This window comes from Myotis yumanensis, unplaced genomic scaffold, assembly GCF_028538775.1.
Source record: "Myotis yumanensis isolate MYYU_CA2020_CCGP unplaced genomic scaffold, mMyoYum1.0.hap1 SCAF_3, whole genome shotgun sequence".
In the NCBI taxonomy this organism is placed as follows: Eukaryota; Metazoa; Chordata; class Mammalia; order Chiroptera; family Vespertilionidae; genus Myotis; species Myotis yumanensis.
In genome coordinates, this window is record NW_027223754.1 from 166,818,732 (window position 1) to 166,842,036 (window position 23,305).

Genomic DNA, 23,305 nt, shown 5'->3' on the forward strand with positions numbered 1-23,305 from the left:
TAGTTTTTTTGTAGGCCAGTGGAAGCCTCAGAATTAGGTGATGATGGCCATGGAGACCATTGAACTAACTCCTCTCACTTTGATTCTGTACTCACGAAACAACTGTCTGATTATTGTAGGTGAGAGAGAAAGAGAATTCACCCAAGGGTCTTTGAGGTTTTACCAGAGCAGTCAGCTGGCTCTTTCCTCTCCCATCTCAATTGACTCTGCCAGAATTAATTTAAAAAATACAGTTGCTTTTGTTAAGAACATCTATACATCAATATCTGCTTTAAGTTTTTTACTATTAATTTTTAAAACAAAAAACTCTTCGTTATCTATTCCCTTAACACAAAAACCAAAGAATCATTTCATTAGTAAATATTTTAATGAGATTAATGATTCGACCACTATGATTTTAAAATACCAAGATACCAAACAATTATACAGTGGGAAAGATGTGCTAATAATATGACCTTGTAAGGGAGGGCCCAAGGGAGGTTTTTCATTGACCATTACCTGGCTTGGTGGTCCCCAACCTCAACGGTACAGCTATAGCCTGTGACTTAAAAAAATCATGATGCCCAGGTTGCATGAATTAAATAAGGATCTCGCCCTAACTGGTTTGGCTCAGTGGATAGAGTGTCAGCCTGCGGACTGAAGGGTCCCAGGTTTGATTCTGGTCAAGGGCATGTACCTTGGTTGCGGGCACATCCCCAGTGGGGGGTGTGCAGGAGGCAGCTGATTGATGTTTCTCTCTCATTGATGTTTCTAACTCTCTATCCCTCTCCCTTCCTCTCTGTAAAAAATCAATAAAATATATATATATTTTAAAAAAGAATCTCTGGGTATGGGGCCTAGAAATCAAACACTTTTTCATACTTCCTAGGTAATTCCAAAGTCTAGTCAAGCTTTTGAGAGCCACTGATCTGAATTTTTGGGCTAATGTTTAAGATCATAGAGCTGTTCCAAATGAAAAGTTTTGCTTATTTGTTTGTTTTCGTGGAATTTAAAAATTATTTTTGTTTTACAATTTTTTTGGAGTTGTCATAAAAATAAAAGAGAAATCACTCATATAGGAAGTAGAAGCAAGAAATGTTACAAGCTTCATATTCTTTCTGCTTGGTAAGCCAGGACACATCTAAAGACAGACCTCAGTGCTCACACATGTTACAGAAGGACTCAAAGATAGACACAGGAGTCTACTTGCAAAGGTGGATTGAAGAACTGGTTTACCAAATGGTTTACACATATAAGCACTTCAAAGGGTGGGCGGGGGAGGGGGAGAAACCTTCCAAAATTACCAGAGTTACAAGTTTACATCGTCTGTTCGCGGTAGAGAAACAGTAACTCTCTCCCATGACTGTCATCCTCACAAAGATCCAAGGCAAATATTCGGGACTAAGTAGTTTGAGGGAAGTCCAAGGAAATATGCAAGGCATTACAACTTGGGACACGAGTCAGGATGACCCTGAAGTTTTCGGGTTACCTCCCGTGAAGTTTAGTCACATTGGAGGCGGGCAAATCTTCCCACTTCGCTTTAACACACCTGCCAAGTCCCCAGTCAGGTTTTACCTTCTGCGCACGCGCCTGGGGGCGGGGCGGGGCGGGGCGGGGGCGCGCGGGGCCTTGTGGGAAAGGCCGGGGAGGCGGGGTGCGGCGTGAGAGGCTGTGCGCTGAAGGCGGCGGAGGTGCGGGCCCCAACGGCCTGGTGAGGTGAGCCGGCTTCGCAGTTATCGCCGGGGAAGCTCTGGGGGTTGCCGGGCGGGTGAAGGGCCGCGGCCGCGGGTGCTGGGTAGGCGGAGCGGCCGAGGGCGGGCGCGGTTTGGCGCCGCGGTGTCCCGGCTAGCGGCGCACCGGGGGGCGCGCTCCGGGAGGGGGCCGCCCCGCGCCGCCCGGACCTGGGCGCTCTGCTTGGCTGACGGCCCCTCCCCCCGGGCTGCCCGGGCGATTTGCGGCGGTCAGGACCGCAGGTCCACTCTCCGGAGAAGTGTGCGGTGGGGCCTGCCCCCGTTCCGCGTGGGTGCGCGGTGCTCGCCTGGATACGGGGCGTGAGGCGACCCCCCGCCAGCACTGGGAGTCCCTGGGTGCCTGCCTGGACCTCACGCGGCCCATCGCAGGTTCCGTGGGTGTGGCTGGGCCTGCAGGGGGAGCAGAGGTGATGGGCGAAATGGAGAGGGAGTTGACTCCCCTCCAGCATCTCAGGGGCTCGCTGCACTTTTATTCATATTTTTGAGTCCCCAGTAAAGCATTGCACTTGTTTCTTAATGAGATAGACACATGTGATCAAACATGGGCACTGCCAGAAAGGAGCTTAAACTTAGTGCCTGGGTCTAGGCTGGTGGTTAGAAGACCTATCTGCATTTGCAACATCTCTTTCCCGAATCCCCTTTTTAATCACCTCCCTCCTGAATTCTACTTCCCCTTCCCCCTCCTCCTTTAAGCTTTGAATCCCCTCTCACCCGTTGGTGACCTTGCGCCATCACCTACCTGTTTCTCATATCTGCTTTCACCGTGTTTCCCCCCAGACCCCTCCAGCCGTCCTGCACCGCTTAACGGTGAAGATAGGTTCTGGGAAAGGTTACGAGAAATGCATGGTTAGGTGATGGGTGGTGTGTGGCAGTCAGTGCGCTCACACACACGTGGTACAGCCGACTGCACACCTAGGCTGCATCGTACGGCTTAGTGGTCCTAGGCTAGGAGCCTGCACAGCAGGTTACTGTACAAAACAACGTAGATTAAATCAGGCACAAGAGAAAGTGAGGGCATGAAGAGACTGGGTAAACGAGATGGATGAGGCTGCTAGTGTAACACAGCATCCTTTTTTAAAAATAGGTATAAAGCGTATACTCCACCATAACAATAAAACGTGTAGTATAGTAAATATTATAAACTATTAATATAGTCTTTTATTATCAAGTATTATGTACTGTGTAATTGTATGTGCTCTACTTTTTTTATATGACCGGCAACACAGTAGGTTTGTTTGCACCAGCATCACCACAAACACTCGAGTAATGCACGTGTTACATGGGCATGATGTCACTAGGTGATGGAAATTTTTCAGCTCCATTATTATTTTATGGAACCACTAGAGGCCCGGTGCACAAAAATTGGTGCACTGGCGGGTGGGGGGGGGGGGGGGTGTGGGGCTGGGGAGGGTCCCTCAGCCTGGCCTATGCCTTCTTGCAGTGTGGAACCCCTCGGAGGATGTCCACCCCAGTGGGGACCCTCACCCATGGAGGTTTGGCCAGCCTGGGTGAGGGGCTGATGGCTGTTTTCAGGCTGGCCACACCCCCTTTAGGGTGGGGGGGTCCCCACTGGGGTGCCTGGCCAGTCTGGGTGAGGGGCTGAGGGCCGTTTTCAGGCTGGCCAAGCCCCCTGGTGACGTAAGCTCCCAGCCTCTCCTTTTTTTCTTTTTTCTTTTTTTATTCTGGGATTTATTTACCTTCTATAATTGAAACTTTGTTGCCTTTAGCGGAGGCCTGCGGAAAGCTTGGCTTCCTCCATCGCCAGGGGCAACCCACTCCTGCTCAATCCAGCTCCATGGCCATGGCTGGCTAAAAGCAGGTATCTGGGGTTTGTTTACCTTCTATAATTGAAACTTTGTTGCTTTGAGTGGAGCTCAGAGCTGGCTCCTGCTCGCTCCAGCTCCATGGCCACGGCTGGCTGAAAGCAGGTATCTGGGGTTTATTTACCTTCTATAATTGAACCTTTTTGCTTTCAGTGGAGCTCAGAGCTGGCCGCTGCAGGCGGGGAAGCTTGGCTTCCTCCATCACTGGAGCAAGCAAGCCTCCTGCTCACTCCAGCTCCGTGGCTGCCGGCCGCCATCTTGGTTGGGTTAATTTGCATATCATCGCTCTGATTGGCTGGTGGGGGTGGCTTAAGGTGTAGCAAAGGTACGGTCAATTTGCATGTTTGTCTTTTATTAGTGTAGAGTAGGGGCCCGGTGCACAAAAATTTGTGCACTCGGGGGGCGGGGGAAGGGGGGGGTCCCTCAGCCCGGCCTGTGCCCTCTCGCAGTCTGGGACCCCTCGGGAGATAACGACCTGCTGGCTTAGGCCTGCTCCCAGGTGGCAGAGAGCAGGCCCAATCCCTAGGTGCAGCCCCTGGTCAGGCTCAGAGCAGGGCTGATTGGGGAGTTGGGGCGCCGCCCCCTGTCATGCACAGAGCAGGGCGGATTGGGAGGTTGCGGTGCCACCCTCAGTCACGCTCAGGGTAGGGCCGATTGGGGGGTTGGGGCACTGCCCCCTGTCACACTCAAGGCAGGGTCGATGGGGAGGTTTTGGCGCCACGCCCTGTCACGCACAGAGCAGGGCCCATCAGGGGGGTTGGTGCTCCGTACCCTGTCAGGCACAGAGCAGGGCCAGAGGGTTGAGGAGCTCCCCCCTGTCACTCACAGAGTAGGGCCGATAGGGGAGTTGGTGCACCGCCCCCTGTTACACACAGAGCAGGGCCGATCAGGGGGTTGGAGCGCCGCCCTCTTATCACCCACAGAGCAGGGCCGATCAGGGGGTTGGGGCGCCGCCACTCTCACACTCAGGGCAGGGCCGATGGGGAGGTTATGGCTCTACCCTGTCACACACAGAGCAGGGCCTGTGGGGGGGGGGGTGTTGGGGCGCCGCACCCTGTCACACACAGAGCAGGGCCCGTGGGGGGGGGGGGGGTTGGGGTGCTGCACCCTGTCACACACAGAGCCGCAGGGCGATCAGGGGGTTTGGGTGCTGCCCCCTGTCACGCTGATCCGGTGCCAAGAGGCCTCGCGGCTCCGCTGATCCCGGTGCTGGGAGGCATATTACCCTTTTACTATATAGGATAGAGGCCTGGGGGCCGGCTGGTTTGCCCTGAAGGGTGTCCTGGATCAGGGTGGGGGTCCCCACTGGGGTGCCTGGCCAGTCTGGGTGAGGGGCTGAGGGCTGCTTTCAGGCTGGCGGTTGACTGAAGCTCCCAACTGCTCCTTTTTTTCTTTTTTTATTCTGGCCCAGCTTTAGCTCTGGCTCTAGCTCTGAGGCTTCCGCTGCTGAAAGCAGGTATCTGGTTTGTTTGCATTCTATACTCGAAACAATGTATAACTCCAGCTCTGAGATCCCGGCCGTCTGAAAGCTGGTTTCTGGGGTTTTGTTTAGCTTCTATATTTGTTACAAAGTTTCAAACTGCCAGCTCAGAGGCTGGCAAGACAGGCGGGGAATGTTGGAGTCCTCCTTCACTGAAGGAAGCAAGCCTCATGTTCGCTTTAAGCTGCCTGGCTGCCGGCCGCCATCTTGGTTGGCAGTTAATTTGCATATCACCCTGATTAGCCAATGGGAAGGGTAGCGGTCGTACGCTAATTACCATGTTTCTCTTTTATTAGATTAGATTGTCTTTTGTTAGTGTAGATCAGGGGTGGGCAAACTTTTTGACTCGAGGGCCACAATGGGTTCTTAAACTGTACCGGAGGGCCGGAACAAAAGCATGGAGGGAGTGTTTGTGTGAACTAATATAAATTCAAAGTAAACATCATTACATAAAAGGGTACGGTCTTTTTTTTTTTTTAGTTTTATTCATTTCAAATGGGCCGGATCCGGCCTGCTGGCCGTAGTTTGCCTACGGCTGGTGTAGATGGTTGTATGTGTGGTGCCTTGTTAGCTCAAACATGGTTATGTGGCACAGGAGCTATCTTACAATATCAAAGACAGAATCATGTTAATCTCCTCATGGTAATCTCATTTACTTAGCTCGCTTTATTTCCATTCTTCTTAAAAATCCCATTAAGACTCTCAATAATCTTTGTATGACTAAATATAGAGATTACATTTTAATCTTTACAATTTTCTTTCCCCCATACAACCTCTATGCCATTTGGCACTGCTAACCTATTCCACCTTGTTGAACTCTTGAAAATACTCACCTGTGATGGTGCTCTCCAAGTTTTCCTGCCAGCTCCCTAGATGCTACTGCCTGGTAGTTCTATATGGGCATCTCTTCCTGGGTTTGTTTAAATACTAGTGTTCTCTAATCTCCTACCCCCACTCCGCAGTCACAGTTTACACCTTTATGCCAATGATGCCCACATTTATAACTACCCCTCTGTAACTACCTACCATGTCCTCTTGATGTCCCATAAGCACTCAAATAAAACATCCCAGCCGAAAACGGTTTGGCTCAGTGGATAGAGCGTCGGCCTGTGGACTGAAGGGTCCCAGGTTCGATTCCGGTCAAGGGCATGTACCTGGGTTGTGGGTACATCCCCAGTAGGAGATGTGCAGGAGGCAGCTGATCGATGTTTCTCTCTCATTGATGTTTCTAACTATCTCTCTCCCTTCCTCTCTGTAAAAAATCAATAAAATATATATATATAAAAATCCCAAACTGAAGTATCTGTCTTTTCATTTGTCCCACAATACTGAGGCCTCTTATCCTTTTAAAATTGTGATCCCTGACTCAGAATGTCACCACTAATCTTACCAGGTTCCCAAACAAGAAATCTAAGGTACTAATGGAGTCTTCTGCACTCTGCAGTTCCTCAGTCTAATCAGCCACCATTTACTTTACCACCTTAATACTTTCATGTAGCTTTCTGGCATTTTAAGATCTGTTTCATTTCCACCTTCTCTTCCATGAGAGAGTCCTTCATAGTCCCTCACTGTGTCTGCTCACTCCTTCATGTAAATCACTTGGATGGCCTTTTTTGAAACTCCCCTGAAGTTGCAGCACTGGGGGACTCTTCTTGAACCTACCATCCTACCATCTGATTTATGCCTGTCCTTTGTGGTCAGTCCCATAGCATTTATATGTATCTCTAGCACAATGCTTCCCAACCAGGGCTTATTATGCCTCTCAGGGAGACATTTCTGATTGTCAGTCTAGCGGGGAGGTGGTAATACGGGCACCTGCTCAGTAGAGGCCACGGATGTTGCCAGCCATCCTACAATGCACAAGACAGTCCCCCTCCAATGAAGAATGGTTTGGCCCACAATGTCAATAGTCCCAAGGTTGAGAAACCTGCCTAACATAATATTTTGTTACTTAGTATTTGATTGTTTTGTTTTCTTCTCCACTAGACAAGGGGCTTTGTCTTATTTTTGTATCCTTCAATCTTGATACAGGACCTATCACACAGCAGAAGGTCAATAAATGTTGAAAGAAAAAGGAGGAAAGGAGTTAATTAGGATAAATTTATTAACTCCAGAGATGAGCAACCAATCTGCTACCATGGGTACTTGCTAATTTCAGTGATTCCTTCCCCATTGCCTTTCAAAGTTTGGGGATATCCAAACTTGTTTTGTTTTTTAATATATATTTTATTGATTTACAGAGAGGAAGGGAGAGGGATAGAGAGTTAGAAACATTGATCTGCTGCCTCCTGCACACTCCCTACTGGGGATGTGCCCGCAACCAAGGAACATGCCCTTGACTGGAATCGAACCTGGGACCCTTGAGTCTGCAGGCTGACTCTCTATCCACTGAGCCAAACCGGTTAGGGCTTAATTTTTTGTTAATTTAGCAAATGTTGATTGATCTATTTTAAAAATAATATACTGATACTTTCTTTCTTCAGTATCATTCTAGGCTCTCTTCTATCCATATATCTTGGCCATTTATGACAAGGTAAAAAGCAGTTAATTAGCTAGGTTTCAAAAATATAAAACAAGTAAATAAATCATTTAATTCTTATTGGAGGTTGGTTGTTCAAAATTCGCAGGCCATAATGACTTCAACTAATAAAGCAATTGAATTACAACTACAAGTGAAACAAAATGCAGAAGAATTACAAGACTTTATGAAGGATTTAGAAAACTGGGAAGAAGATATTAAACAAAAGGATATGGAACTAAGAAGACAGAATGGTGTCCCTGAAGAGGTAAATTTCTTAATTAAATTCCTACTTCAGAATCCAGCAGAACTATTTACTTTAAAATAAAGCCCCTTTTAAAATGGTTTGTGAAAATATTGAAATAGAAGTGATTTACTTCCTGTCAACATTTTGGAAAATTCTGCTTTTAAAGTCTTTGTAATAATATTAACTATAGAAAGACATTTTTAAGACTTAGTGAGAGAAAGATCATATGATCATTGTTTTTTTTTAAATGTTGTTTTATTGCTTAAAGTATTACAAAGAGTATTACATATGTCTCCTTTCCCCCTCCCCCCTTGACATTTCCCCAGTGATAATTCTTAAAGTAAATGAATACCAGTATGGCTGGTGTGGCTCAGTTGGTTGAATGTTGTCCCGCGCACCAGGAGGTCGCAGATGATCGATGTTTCTTTCATTGATGTTCCCATCTCTCCCTCTGCCTTCCTCTCTAAAATCAATAAAAACATATATTTTAAAAAAGTAAATGAATAGCAGTATGGCTGGTGTGAGTATATATATCATGTATATCATATGTAATTTTGTAATGACACTAACATACACTATTGTCATAAAAATGTAGATAGTATTTAGGTTTACTCAAATGTTTCTCTAAAGCAGCGGTTCTCAACCTGTGGGTCACGACCCCTTTGGCAGTCGAACGCCCCTTTCACAGGGGTCGCCTAAGACCATCCTGCATATCAGATATTTACATTACGATTCGTAACAGTAGCAACATTACAGTTATGAAGTAGCAACGAAAGTAATTTTATGGTTGGGTCACAACATGAAGAACTGTATTTAAAGGGCCAGAAGGTTGAGAACCACTGCTCTAAAGACTGCATTTTTTATACTAGATGTAATGATGTGGAGGCAGTTCAGTTTGCCATTGTATTACTGCTAATATACTAAGGCTGAAGATCAGGTAGGTTTTGAAGTTTGAATTTAGGATTAAAAATTAAATGTATAATTAAAATTTCTGGGCGATACTTTTCTTGTGACTGAACAATGTTTGACATTTGTCAAAGGATGAATTAAACTTTTCAAGCATAAATTATCATTATAAGTGAAGGTGGTAAGTTGGTATTTTTAAGCACTTGAAAATTAAATTTAAAAATACTTTTTACATGAAATATAATTTAGTGAGAATTTTAAACATCGCTAGTTATACAAAAAATTAATAATAGAGTGGTGCTCAAAACGTGTGTTTTTTTTCTTCCCTAGAATTTACCTCCAATTCGAAATAGGAATTTTAGGAAAAAGAAGAAAGGTAAAGAAAAAGAGTCTTCTAAAAAAACGAAAGATGAGAACACAAAAAACAGGATAAAGTCTTATGATTATGAGGCATGGGCAAAACTTGATGTGGTAAGTTAATCTAATTATGTGTTTCTTAGTATTTGAGTAAAATTTCATGGCATTAGCTGAGAGTCATGGATTAAATGAAAAATAATGTTGAATTCTTACAACCTGTTTCTTTCTCTTATAGACATCTTATGTGGAATAAAAATAGCACATAGAGGTCCAGTGTACTTTTCACTCAGTTTTCCCCAGTGGTTACATCTTAATTATAGTATAGATCAAAACCAGGAAATTAACATTGGTGCAATGTATGTATAGTTCTGTGCCATTTTATCACATGTGTAGATTTGGGTAACCACCATTGCAATAAAGACACAGAAATATTGCATTACCACAAAGATCTTGTTTGTGTTACCCATTTATAGTTGCACTCTCTTCCCTTCTCCCACCATCTCTAATCCCTAAATAGCCTGAATTCTAAGGTAGTAATACTCCCAGAAAAGAATGACTCTGCCAGTACCTTTTTTATAGACTGAAGGACCTGTTGAATACTGGCTAAAAGAGATTGCCAGTGTCTAGTCTTAGGGCTCGGGCTGTATGACAGTAAAAACAGGTCTGCTTTGATCCCAGGAAGGTGAGAGACCAGGAATAGCAAAAGTGTAGTGTGTGCTTCCCATCTCCCAACAGATACGCAGTGTAACTGGAGAACCAGTATTCCTCCTCAGAATCCTCTACACCAGTGGTTCTCAACCTTCCTCATGTTGCGACCCTTTAATACAGTTCCTTATGTTGTGGTGACCCCCAGCCATAAAATTATTTTCTTTGCTACTTCATAACTGTAATTTTGCTACTGTTATGAATCAGAATGTAAATATCTGATATGCAGGATGTATTTTCATTGTTACAAATATAATTAAAGCATAGTGATTAATCACAAAAACGATATGTAATTATATATGTGTTTTCCGATGGTCTTAGGCGACCCCTGTGAAAGGGTCGTTCAACCCCCAAAGGGGTTGTGACCCACAGGTTGAGAACCACTGCTCTACACAGTGCTCCAAGCAGCCACTGTCAAGTCAGGGAACCTGTGAAAGAAAACCTGTTGGCCAGCCTATTTTAGAGTCTGACCCATCTTAAAGGTTGATTTGGAATATACATTCCCTTTTAGTCTTTTTAAAAGTGTTATTATGGCCTGGCTGGCATGATTCAGTGGTTGAGAGTCGACCTATGAACCAGGAGGTCACGGTTTGATTCCTGGTCAGGGCACATGCCCGGGTTGTGGGCTCAATCCCCAGTGTGGGGCGTGCAGGAGGCAGCCAATCAATGATTCTCTCTCATCATTGATGTTTCTCTCTCCCACTTCCTTCCTCTCTGAAATTAAGAAAAATATATTTAGAAAAAAAAGTGTTTATTATGTAATATTTGATTCATACAAAAGAGCATGTGGAGATACATGTTCTAAATCATAATAAAATAAATACAGGCCGGGACAAAAGTAGGTTTCCAGTTGTTTGTATAATTAATAATAACTCAAGAGTAAACTTTTGTGTACTCAAAACTATGAATCTACTTTTGCCTACCCTGTAAAGAAACAAACCTGGTGCTGGGAAAGAAGTTGAAAGGCAGAAGAGAAACCAGTCAGACTTCTGTTGATGAAGAGTCAGCTGATGGTGGCTCAGAAAATTATTGCACTTTGATTTTCTGGCCCCTCCATGTCTAAACCAGAAGTTCCTTTGGTGAATGTATGAACTGTAGCAATAATGTAGGCATCAACATTACACTGGTCAAGAACAAGTGCTTTCTTAGTTACCCGTCTGAGAATAGCCCAACTCAGCAGAAAAAGTCCCTTGTACTATGTGAACCGACCATCTAATTTAAAGAGAATTTTTCTAATCCAGTTGAAGCTGCCAGTTTGCTCCTTCCCTATTCCATCTTTTCTCTCTTTACCCCCAGACATTACCACTACTCTGATTTTTATGTTTATTGTTTTCTTTGCACTTTCCTGTTTTTATTGAGATATAACATACATACAGTCCAAAAACCTTACATGTGCAGCTGCCTGAATTTTTAATCATGAATTTACCTGAGAAACCACCATCTAGATCAAGATACAGAACGTTTCCAGCATGCCACCAGCCTCCCTGTTCAGTAAATTACCTCCAAGGGCAGCCACTATTGTGGTCTCTAATATTATAGATCAGTTTTGCCAGTTTGGGAATTTCATGTAAATGTATCATGCATATGTACTCTTTTTGTGTCTGGCTTCTTTTGTTAGTGTCATCTGAGATTGATCTGTAATGTCAGTAGCAGTAGTTTGTTCTTTTTACTGCTGATCAGAATTTCACTGTGTGAATATATCACAAATTTGTTTGTTTGTTTTTGTTAATCCTCACCCAAGGACATTTTTTCCATGGTTTTTTTTTTTTTTTTTGAGAGTGTGAAAGGACAGGAGAGGGAGGGAGAAGGAGGGGGAGGAAGAAAGGGAGCGAAAAACATTGATGTGAGAGAGACATCAATTGGTTGCTTCTCACACAAATCCTGCAGCCCAGGCCCGTAACCTTGACTGAACCCAAGCCCTTGACTTTGCTGTTGGTTGATATTAGGTTTGGGGTTATTTGCAAACTTCGCTTCCATCAACCCATAATACTTCACTGCTAATAGTTTGTGATTTAGAGGTGCTTTGTAGACTTCTTTTGACTTAGCTTACTTTATGAAATCAAAGTCAAATTCTTTAAGTGGTTTGGATCTTGGTTTTCTAAACAAGAGTACCTTTTTCTCTAAACAATGAGAGATTATTTGGTTTGCTTTTACTAGTAAAGACCTTTAGGTCCTTAGATCATAGCAACTTAAGTTCTGTTGAGTATACTTTTTTTTTTGTATGTCTTTTTTTTATGTTTATGTAATTATGAGCACTGTTCCTCTACTTATAATTTCAGGAAAGTATCCTTGATGAACTTGACAAAGAAGAGAGTACCCATGATTCTGTGTCTCAAGAATCAGAGTCAGAAGAAGATGGAATTCATGTAGATTCACAAAAGGCCCTTGCTTTAAAAGAAAAGGTACTCTTCAGCTTAGCTTTAGGTTTCTTCAGGTGGGCAGGACGTATAGAAAATCATGTGGATCCCAGGATTTCTTCAACATAGTTTAGAGGGTGTTCACTCTTTAAGTTGTTATTGGCTATACCCTTATTGGAAGGCTGTATAATTTAGTGATTAGGAGTGTGTTTTCTAAAATCAGATTGCCTAGGTTCAAATCCTGTGATAAGTTCTTTAAATACCTTGTATTAAATTTTCTCAACTGTAAAATAAGATTAATATTATTAATAAACCTCAATGGATTGTTGTGAATCTTAAATTAATTCTCATATGTAAAAGTGCTTAGACCATAAAGAGAATTGTTCTGGGATTTTAGTAATAGACTGAAGTAACTTAAAATTAGTGTGTGACTCTTGATGTGAATATTATATTCCACGTCTCCATATCACAGGCCATCTGTGCTTACTTTTTGGAATGTTCATCTTTCTGAGGAGTGCCTCATTATTATAAAACTAGGTATATTGCTTTTCAAAAAGATGGCACTTTTTAAACTTCATCTTGATCTTTTTTTTGTTTACATTTCTGCGGGTTATTATTGTCAATAAAAATATTTAATGCTAAGTATTTTATTCATTTTTCTGCCAGAACCCTCAGACTGTGACCAAACTATGACTGTATAGCGAATTTCAGCACTTGCAAAAAGATTATTTTGTTTTATTCTCATTTCTTTCTGTTGACCTTGATCACACAGCTAATTAATTATAAAGAGCTGGATAATATTGGCAAAAAATGGCTCTTTAATTCTGTGCCAGTATATATCTGACTTGTATGCTTTTTTCAGGGCAATAAGTATTTCAAACAAGGAAAATATGATGAAGCAATTGAATGCTACACTAAAGGCATGAATGCCGATCCATATAATCCCGTGTTGCCAACAAACAGAGCATCGGCATACTTTAGAATGAAAAAGTAAGGAATTTTTATAATGTGTACATATTTTAGTATGGAGACTGATATTTTAAAATAATTTTTATGACAAGAATGTGTGGGAAGGACTGAAAAAGTACAGTAGGTCCTTGGGTTACATTGGAAATCCGTTCCTACAGCGTGACTTAACGCGATTTTCGCCATAAGTCGGAACCCGCCTACATAAGCACCTACGTCACTCACATGGAGCACATACACAGCAGTAATGAAGTGAAACAGTAAAAAAAATTTAAAAGAAAGATAACATTTCCTGACCTTTACTTGTGGTAAATAAATAATAAAAAACATAAAGCACATATGTACATATGTCGAAATGACGGAACTTTTTTTTTTTTATGAATAAATGGGAAATGGCGATGTAACCATGAAACGACGTATGTTGAGTCTGGCGTAACCCGAGGACTCTCTGTACTACATTTATTTCAGCTGTAAATTCTTATAACTCACTCCCTCTTACTGAGTTATTTTATTTAAGCCATTTTTATTTAAAATATTCAGGTGCTCAAACCATGCCCCGTAGCTCACTTTACTGCAGTGTTCCTCCTCAAAAAATCTAATAATGATGTTCTACACCTAATTCACAAAAGAAAAAGCAAGTAAGCTGGGTGATTTCCTTTTTAGAAATTAATTTTTCTTCATTATTTTGAAAAATTGTTTATCTACTATTTAACCTAGAGAACTTTTATTATGGTAAACTTAAAATATATTCCAACATTAATCTTTAAGTCATAATGACTCTAAATACATTCTTTTTTTTTTTAAATATATTTTATTTTTTACAGAGAGGAAGGGAGAGGGATAGAGAGTTAGAAACATCGATGAGAGAGAAACATTGACCCGCTGTCTCCTGCACACTCCCTACTGGGGATGTGCCCGCAACCAAGGTACATGCCCTTGACTGGAATCGAACCTGGGACCCTTGAATCCACAGGCTGATGCTCTAGCCACTGAGCCAAACCGGTTAGGGCTAAATACATTCTTACTGTCAAAGAAAATAAATGTGTTATAGTCTTATCATATGCAGGGAATTTTTAAAAAGATAAACACCATCAAGGAAGACATTCTTACTGTTTTAATTATCATTTGGAAATATGACTTATATTGGTGTCTGAGTTTTTACTATTTTAAATAGCATATTTATATTTATTTTTTTTAATCCTCACCTGAGGATATATTTTTATTGATTTCAGAAGTGGGTTAGGGGGGTGAAAGAGAGAGACATCAGTGTCAGAGAGAAACATTGATCCATGGCCTCCCATACATGCCCCAGCCGGGGATCAAACCCACAACCTAGGTATGTGCCTCGACTGGGAGTTGAACCTGCAACCTTTTTGGTGCACGGGACGATGCTCCAACCAACTGAGCCACCTGGCCAAGGCTAAGTAACCTATTTTTAGATCTTTGAAATTTATGTTATTAATATCCTGACAAATTAGGGGAATATTCATATTTTATATTTGATATCTACAATATATATAAGTGCTGAAGAATAATTTTAAATAATCTCACATGAACCCATCACACAATTTAAGAACCAGAACGTTATTACTTTTGAGGCTACCTTGCTATACCTCTCCATATGCTGACCCTTTTCACTTCTAGTTAACCACTACCTTCAGTTGTATATTTATCAGTTTTGATTAAAAAAAAAGTTTATTATATACATAATATATTGTATAACTTTGCTTATTTTTGAACTATAAAAGTATATTATACTGAATGTAATCTTAAATTTCTCTGAACATTAAATTTCTCAGATTCCTCATGTTTGCATATAGCTGTAGGTCTCTTTTTCACTGTTACATACAGTTTCTTTTTAGGAATACACCATGATGTATCCATTCTCCTGTTGCTGAATTGTTGGTTTATTTATTTCTTCCTCTCCTTCTCCCCATTCTCTCTACCACCCATTCTACTTTCCTGCCTTATTTAAAAACATTGATACTATAAACATCTTTCTACATGTTTCTTGGTGCGTGGTGGTAGGGTGTGCACATGTTCAACTTTAAATGGTGATGACCAGCCATAGCTGGTTTGGCTCAATGGATAGAGTGTCAGCCTGCGGACTGAAGGGTCCCAGGTTCGATTCTGGCCAAGGGCACATGCCTGAGTTTCGGCTTGATCCCCAGTAGGGGGCCTGCAAGAGGCAACCAATCAGTGATCCTCTCTCATCATTGATGTTTCTATTTCTCTCTCCCTCTCCCCTTCTCTCTAAAATCAATAAAATATATATATATATATATATATATATATATTTTTTTTTTTAAATATATTTTATTGATTTTTTACAGAGAGGAAGGGAGAGGGATAGAGAGTTAGAAACATCGATGAGAGAGAAACATCGACCAGCTGCCTCCTGCACATCTCCCACTGGGGATGTGCCCGCAACCAACGTACGTGCCCTTGACCGGAATCGAACCCGGGACCTTTCAGTCCGCAGGCTGACGCTCTTTCCACTGAGCCAAACCGGTTTCGGCAATAAAATATATTTTTAAAAAAATGGTCATGACCATTTGTTGTAAAGGTAGTTGTACAAGGTTACAGTTCCCATTAGCAGTGTATAAGAATGCCTGTTCCATATCCTTTTTTTTTTTTTTTTAATTGAATTTATTGGGGGTGACATCCTATCTAATAATAGACAAACATGGTAATTGACCGTACCTTTGCTACACCTCCCATTGGCTAATCAGCGAGCTATGCAAATTAACCACCAACAAAGATGGCGGTTAATTTGCATACATAGGTGCGAAGAGGCAGAATGAAGACTGAAGGCAGCTCCGGCCGGAGCAGCGAAGGCTTGAAGGCGGCTCCGGCCGGAGCGAAGGCCTGGGTCCCGGCTGCCAGGGGAAGGGAAGGCCTATTGCACGAATCTTTTCGTGCAACAGGCCTCTAGTTGGTTAATAAAAATACAGATTTCAGGTGTACAATTCTATAAGACATCTCTGTGTTGTTGTATTGTGCGTTCACCACCTCAAGTCCTGTTCTGTATCTTTACCAATCTATATAATAAAAGCCTAAGCGACCTTTATTGCGGAATGACCAAAATGACCGGTCACTATGATGTGCACTGACCACCAGGGGGCATATGCTCAACGCAGGAACTTCCCCCTGGTGGTCAGTGCGCTCCCACAGGGGGAGTGCTGCTCAGCCAGAAGCCGGGCTCATGGCTGGTGAGCGCAGCGACGGTGGCGGGAGCCTCTCCCACCTCCGCGGCAGCACCAAGGAGCAGCGAACTGAGTGGTAAGGAGCAGTGAGCAGGCAGGCAGTAAGGAGTGAGGGGTCCCAGACTGCAAGAGGGCACAGGCTGGGCTGAGGAATCCCCCTCCCCAGTGCACGAATTTTGTGCACCGGGCCTCTAGTACTGATGTAATAGGGCTTCTTAATTGTTTTCAGTCAAGGAGTTGTAAAATGGTAATTCATTGTGGTCTTAATTTGCATTTCCCCAGTTTCTAATGAGGCTGAGCATCTTATATGATTATTCACCACTTATATTTTCTGTGAAATGCTTGTTTTGTCTTTTGGCCATTTTTCTGTTAGGCTGTTTTGCTATTAATTTTTACTTTATTCTAGGTACTAATTCTCTAGTGCTTGCTTGTAGTAATTAATTATCTTCTAATTTGTAGCTTATTTCCTTTATGGAGTCTTGATAAATGGAAATTCATAATTTTAATGTATTTTTAAAAAATGTTAGCACTTTTAAAAATATGATTTGTTAATATAGTTTCCTTCCCTGTGTTCTGAAGTTTTTATGTCTTACGTTTCACATTTAAACTTTTTTATATATGCTGAAGGTAGAATTCCAATTTCATATCTTTTCATATGAATATCCCAATTGTTCCAGCCCTATTTATTGAATATCCATGCTTTCCCCATGGATCTGCAGTGCTACCATGTCATATCTCAAGTTCGCATGGATCTCTTTCTCATCCCTCTATTCTTACATTGATCTGTTGCCTCTTACTAACTCCATCCCACACTATCTTTAATTACTATAGCATTATAATTTTAAGTCTTGGTGGTATTTGGTATAGGGCATGTTATCCTGCCTTATTCTTCAGGAAGGTGTTGGATGTTCTTGGATTTTTGCTTATCAATATAAATTTAGGATCATCTTGTCAAATTTCTTGAAAAATTATGTTGGGATTTTTCTTACAATTGCTTTGTATTTATAGATTAGTTTGGAGAGAATTATAGTTATGTTTTTGTGCCTTATAGATGAATGTGAAATACCTCCATTTAAGTTTTTTTTTTATATTTTTAAAGACAGTCTTGTAGTGTTCTGGTTTGGCACTTGTACATCCTTAGTTAGATTTGTTTTTTGTTGCTGATCTCTACTAAGGTAGCCACCTTGCTTAACTTTGTTATTTCTAACAATGTTTCTAGATTATTGTTATTTCTAACAATGTTTCTAGATTATTTTGAGTTTTCTAGGTATACCATCGTATCATCTAAAAATATCAGTTTTGTTCCTTCCTTTTCAGTCTTTTTAGCTGTCTTTCTTATGGAACTATATTGACCAGGACCTATAATACAATACTGAGAAAACAGTGTTCTTTGCCTTAAAGGTACTGCTACTTAGCATTTTACTATAAAACATTATTGCTTTTAATAGGCTTAACTAAGTAAAAGGAGGTGGGAAATATCCCTTCAGTTGGGAAATTAATCCCTTTTTTGAGGATTTCAGAAACAAATTTTGAAGTTTTAGTTAACAAATGATTTTTATTAACGTCACTTTAATTTCTTTTTTAATTGCAGGTTTGCTGTTGCTGAGTCTGATTGTAGTTTAGCAATTGCCTTGAATAGGAGTTATACAAAGGCTTATGCAAGACGAGGTGCTGCTCGATTTGCTTTGCAAAAATTAGAGGATGCCAAAAAAGGTATTAATGTTTTCCAGATCATCGTTATCTAAAATAAAATCTTTAATCATTTAATTTAATAGATGTCATACAAAGAATATTGGATAATCAGAGTTATTACCTTCAGAGAGTTTTCTATATATGAATAAAGTTCATTTTTGTAATTTAAAAAGTTACCTTGATATTTTTGGAAAGAATGCATTATTTGCCAGCAATGAAATTTTGGTTCAAATTCTCATTCCACCATGTATTAGCTGTGTGACCAGGGAAAGGTTATGTATTGTCTCTGGTTTTCAGTTTCTCATCTGTAGAATAGATGTTGGCTATTGTGAGGTTATAGTTAATGATTGTAAAGCTCTTAATATATTTTTATTTATTTGTAATTTGTCAGCATTTTATTATTCCATAAAATTGGTATGTGAAATATAAATTATAGTCTGAATAAAGATGATATCTAAAAGATTCTTAAGCTTTTTGGTTTTATGATATATGAATTATCATAGCAAGAATACTTCCTGGTGGAAGAAACAGATCTGTCAGGATTTTGTCTGTCTTCCGAGAGAATAGAGTGAGCCCAGTAGTCTAATGTTAGTATTTCTTTTTTTTTTTTTTAATATATTTTATTGATTTTTTACAGAGAGGAAGGGAGAGAGATAGAGAGTGAGAAACATCGATGAGAGAGAAACATCGATCAGCTGCCTCCTGCACATCTCCTACTGGGGATATGCCCGCAACCAAGGTACATGCCCTTGACTGGAATCGAACCTGGGACCTTTCAGTCTGCAGGCCGACGCTCTATCCACTGAGCCAAACCGGTTTCGGCAGTATTTCTTAGTTTCTCTTAATTTTGCTTTTGGACAGTTGCCTATTTGTCACATGTCGCAGCAAGTAATTATTGTTTTTAAATATGTACCTTTCAAGTATTTTTTATCCTCTCTTTTACTCAGATTATGAAAAAGTATTAGAACTGGAACCAAATAACTTTGAAGCAACAAATGAACTCAAGAAAATTGATCAGGTAAACTAATTACTTAAATTAACTGCATTACTTATTAGCTTTATATGATGAAGTAGGGTTTTAGCATAGACTTTGTACTATAGATTATTTAATATAGACATTATTCTAATTTTAATTTTTTGTACTATAGACTTTTACCAAACAACTTGCAAATAAGAAGTAGTATAATGGTATTTAAAGATCCTTAATCATCATTTTAAAAAGTTGTCTGAGATCTTTAGAACTACTGTGCTTTACTTTTTTTTCCCCAGGTGACAGAATTATTTTTCATTATTCCACTAATTTTCTTTTGTTTTGCTTTGTTTTGGCTTGTGTTTTGATTTCTGTACGAAAAACTTTTGCATATTTCTTTGATTTTTAAGTTGTTGCATCTTTGTAGTTTATATCATAGCATATTTATGTACTAATGTTTTTAATAGTAAGAAAATAATTATATAAATGTAAAATTTGCTTCAAATGATACTGAACAGTTACATATTCCTTTCACTGTGCTGTTGAATCAGTTATCATTATTTTGCCATCTATTGAAAATATGAGAAAAAAGTGACACTGATTAAGGAAAATCTGCTTTTAAATATGGCCATTATTTATTGCACATAAAAACCTGTTGGTAAATATATCAACTTGATTGTAATTGTGAACCGTGCTGTATATTTTTGCATTTTGTCCTAAATCAAATAATGACTATGAAAATTAAATTTGAGAATTTGGTTATGTGGTCGTAATTACCTATTTTCTTTTTGAAAATAGTTCCTTGAACAGTAACTGGCCTGTGTAGAAATTCAATAAATATTTGTTGAATAAATAAACAAGCACCTACCTTTAGTGGATACTACTTATTTTAATTGGAATAAGATGCACATTAAATTTATTATATTCTTTTGCCTTTTATTTAATAAGTAGAAAGACTGAATTAGTAAAAATATTATTTTGTGAAATGTAGCAAAAATTCCAATATATTTGAGTAATTTATTATTTTAGAGTCAAATATGTATGCATCTTGCATTACCTGTTTTAGTTTAGCTGCTATGTCTCCTAGGCTTTAACATCCAAAGAAAACTCACACCCAAAGGAAGCTGACACAGTGATTAAGTCAACTGAAGAAGAGAAAAAACAAATGGAAGAGCAGCAGAATAAGCAGCAGGCCATTTCAGAGAAAGATCAGGTAATCCAGAGGAAATCCACCATATATATGTTTTGCTGAGTTTACTCTTAGTTTCTTATATATCAGTTAAGGTTTTGTCTTTTCTAATATTACATTAAAATTCTTTTTTCAGTAGGAACTGAAAATTAAATAAATATAATAAAACTTCTGAAGCCTACTAGTTCAAAATTTGAGTAATTGATGACCTTTAATACATAATTTTAAAAAAACATTTAATTTTAGGGAACAAATTACTTTTGAGCATTTTTAAAATATATATATTTTATTTATTTTTTACAGAGAGGAAGGGAGAGGGATAGAGAGTTAGAAACATCAATGAGAGAGAAACATCGAACAGCTGCCTCCTGCACACCCCCTACTGGGGATGTGCCCGCAACCAAGGAACATGCCCTTGACTGGAATCGAACCTGGGACCCTTCAGTCCACAGGCTGACGCTCTATCCACCGAGCTAAACCAGTCAGGGCTACTTTTGAGAATTTTAACGTATTTACTAGTACATGTAGTTATAGATTTAACAGAAATAAATTACAATTTGTTCTTATAATTATTTTCATTAGTTCACACTAGACTATCTGATAAAAAAAATTACAGTAGAAATCCTGAGTTGAGTTTTAATTTAATATATTTACAGCTTTTAATGGACCCATAGAAGACTCCTAATAAATACTTATGGAATGATCATTGATTGTGATATACCTGACTTCGATTATAAGTAAACGTTACAATAAAATCTAGTATACACATTTCAATACAGCTTAATTTATCCTATGTTTATGTTTATTAATGCCACTGAAGAGTGAGTTGTTCAGTTCTGATACTCTGTTCTTTCACAAAAATTATGTGAGTTACAAACATCTTTCGTACAGCTTCTAAATAACTAAAGAGTATAATATTTGGGCCTCTTTATTAAAATGTGTTTAAAGTTGAGCTTTGTGTAATACCTAATTAGTATAATAATGGTTAATGATACAGAGTAATAGAGTAGTATACTTTTTTTTTTGGAGCTGAAGAGAATAACATTCTATAAAACAATTCAAACTAACAAATTCTAAAACATGTATCATGGACTAGATTTTTAACAATTAAAATATACTTTAATTATTTATATAATAAACTGATGAGTGGTGTCCTTGTAGTGAATTCAACTAATTTTTTTGCATATGTTTTCATTCTTCTTCATACTTCTTTCCAAAATGATAGGGGAATGGATTTTTCAAAGAGGGAAAGTATGAAAGAGCAATTGAATGCTATACTCGAGGAATAGCAGCAGATGGCGCTAATGCCCTTCTTCCAGCTAACAGAGCAATGGCCTATCTGAAGATTCAGAAGTAAGTATTGGTTACATTTAATGCTTTTCAGGTTGAAAATGAAATTTACCTTAAATTGGCATATTGGCTAAATAAATTAAAATTTGTTTACTCTTACGCATTAAAATTAAAATAGAGAGAAGAGAGAGAGAGAGAGAATGTCATAGTACATATTAAGTACATTTAGCTCTCATATATGTTTTTCCACTTTAATAGTCTGGCATTACACAGTTTAACACTTTTAAATTGCTTTATGCATGTTGTTCTGAATTAGTGATTTGAAAATTATTTTTAACTTTAGAATCCTTTGGGCAAAATCTTAATCTGGAAGTAGTCTTTGTATATATACTTATATGTATATTTATACATACACATATATAACAAAAGGGAATTGCTGTCATTGAAACTGCTAATTGATTATATATGAACTAAAACTTGATTTCTGGATATTCTCAGGGGCTCCAGGCTGGGCAATCAGCAGGGTAACATCTGATGGCAGAATCTATGTCTTACATTTCTTTGTATCTTTGTAATAATATTGTACACACTAGTGACAGAATTTTTTTTAAATGCTATAAATATTATAAATAGGAATTTAAAAAATTTTTTTAAAATATATTTCTTTATTGATTTCAGAGAGAAAGGGAGAGGGAGAGAGAGATAGAAACATCAATGAGAGAGAATCATTAATCGGCTGCCTCCTGCACGCCCCCCACTGGGGATGGAGCCTGCAACCCAGGCATGTGCCCTTGGCCGGAATTGAACCTGGGACCCTTCAGTCTGCAGGCCGACGCTCTATCCACTGAGCCAAACCGGCTAGGGCAGGATTTTTAAATTTTTTTATGCCATGGACTCCTTTGACTGCACTGTGAAATGTTCTCAAAATTATTATTATTATTATTTTTTAAATATATTTTATTGATTTTTTACAGAGAGGAAGGATTAGAGATAGAGAGTTAGAAACATCAATGAGAGAGAAACATCAATCAGCTGCCTCCTGCACACCCCCTACTGGGGATGTGCCTGCAACCCAGGTATATGCCCTTGACCGGAATTGAACCTGGGACCTTTTCAGTCCGCAGGCCGATGCTCTATCCACTGAGCCAAACCGGTTTCGGCGCAAAATTATTAAATGTATAATTAATTTTACATTTAGGATTATAAAGGAAACCAATTATATTGAAATATAGTTTTAAAGATATTAAAATTTGCGATATCCTGATATATATACTTTTTAAAACACATTATATAATGAGAAACTACATTTAAAATATAGGCAAGTTGAAATTAAAAGTTTTTAAAAGATGTTAATGTGAAGACTTGAATAAGGACACTAGAATTTGGGGTGATCTTTGACACATCTTCCACATATTGATTAACTAATAAAGTGTGGGTAAGGAATACACAGAAAACAGCATTGATAATTATGTTACTAGTGTGATAACATGACTTCACTCTTTGCAATTTGAGTGACTCCTAGGGATAGAATTGTGTGGTTGTTGGCTAGCTATGACATAGGAGCGTCTATAAACAGGGATACTACTAGGGGCCCAGTGCATGAATTCGTGCATCTTGAAAGGAACTGTGGGCTGCGAGGCTGCACTGGGCACAAGGGTGGGTCTCAGCCCATCCTCCACGCCTCCGGTCCCCCTTCTGCCAGCAGCCCCACTTCCGCCGCTGCCGCTCCCATGTGCTAACAGCGCTTGCCCCACTCGCACCCGCTGACAGCATGGAGCGATTGGGGCCAGTGCCAGCAGTGGTTGTGATTGGCAGCTGCTGCCCCAATCGCCCCTCAGGAGCAGGGGGAGGTGAAGTCCGCAGAGGCGA

General features: G+C 39.8%; 1 protein-coding gene across 2 annotated transcripts in view; it reads left to right on the forward strand.

Annotated features, from left to right (window-relative positions):
* Positions 1-1,610: 1,610 nt before the first annotated feature.
* Positions 1,611-23,305, forward strand: part of RPAP3 (RNA polymerase II associated protein 3) — a 37,583-nt gene continuing 15,888 nt past the window's right edge. The window contains exons 1-9 of one of the 2 annotated variants that reach the window (XM_070410361.1): positions 1,611-1,695; positions 7,661-7,819; positions 9,035-9,175; positions 12,046-12,168; positions 12,986-13,113; positions 17,887-18,008; positions 18,935-19,005; positions 20,045-20,170; positions 21,372-21,499. In XM_070410361.1, the coding sequence (XP_070266462.1) occupies positions 7,667-7,819; positions 9,035-9,175; positions 12,046-12,168; positions 12,986-13,113; positions 17,887-18,008; positions 18,935-19,005; positions 20,045-20,170; positions 21,372-21,499 (992 nt within the window). In that variant the 5' untranslated portion in view covers positions 1,611-1,695; positions 7,661-7,666. Of the gene's footprint in view, positions 1,696-7,545; positions 7,567-7,660; positions 7,820-9,034; positions 9,176-12,045; positions 12,169-12,985; positions 13,114-17,886; positions 18,009-18,934; positions 19,006-20,044; positions 20,171-21,371; positions 21,500-23,305 lie in introns of those variants that run through there. The other variant, XM_070410362.1, reaches the window with a different exon arrangement.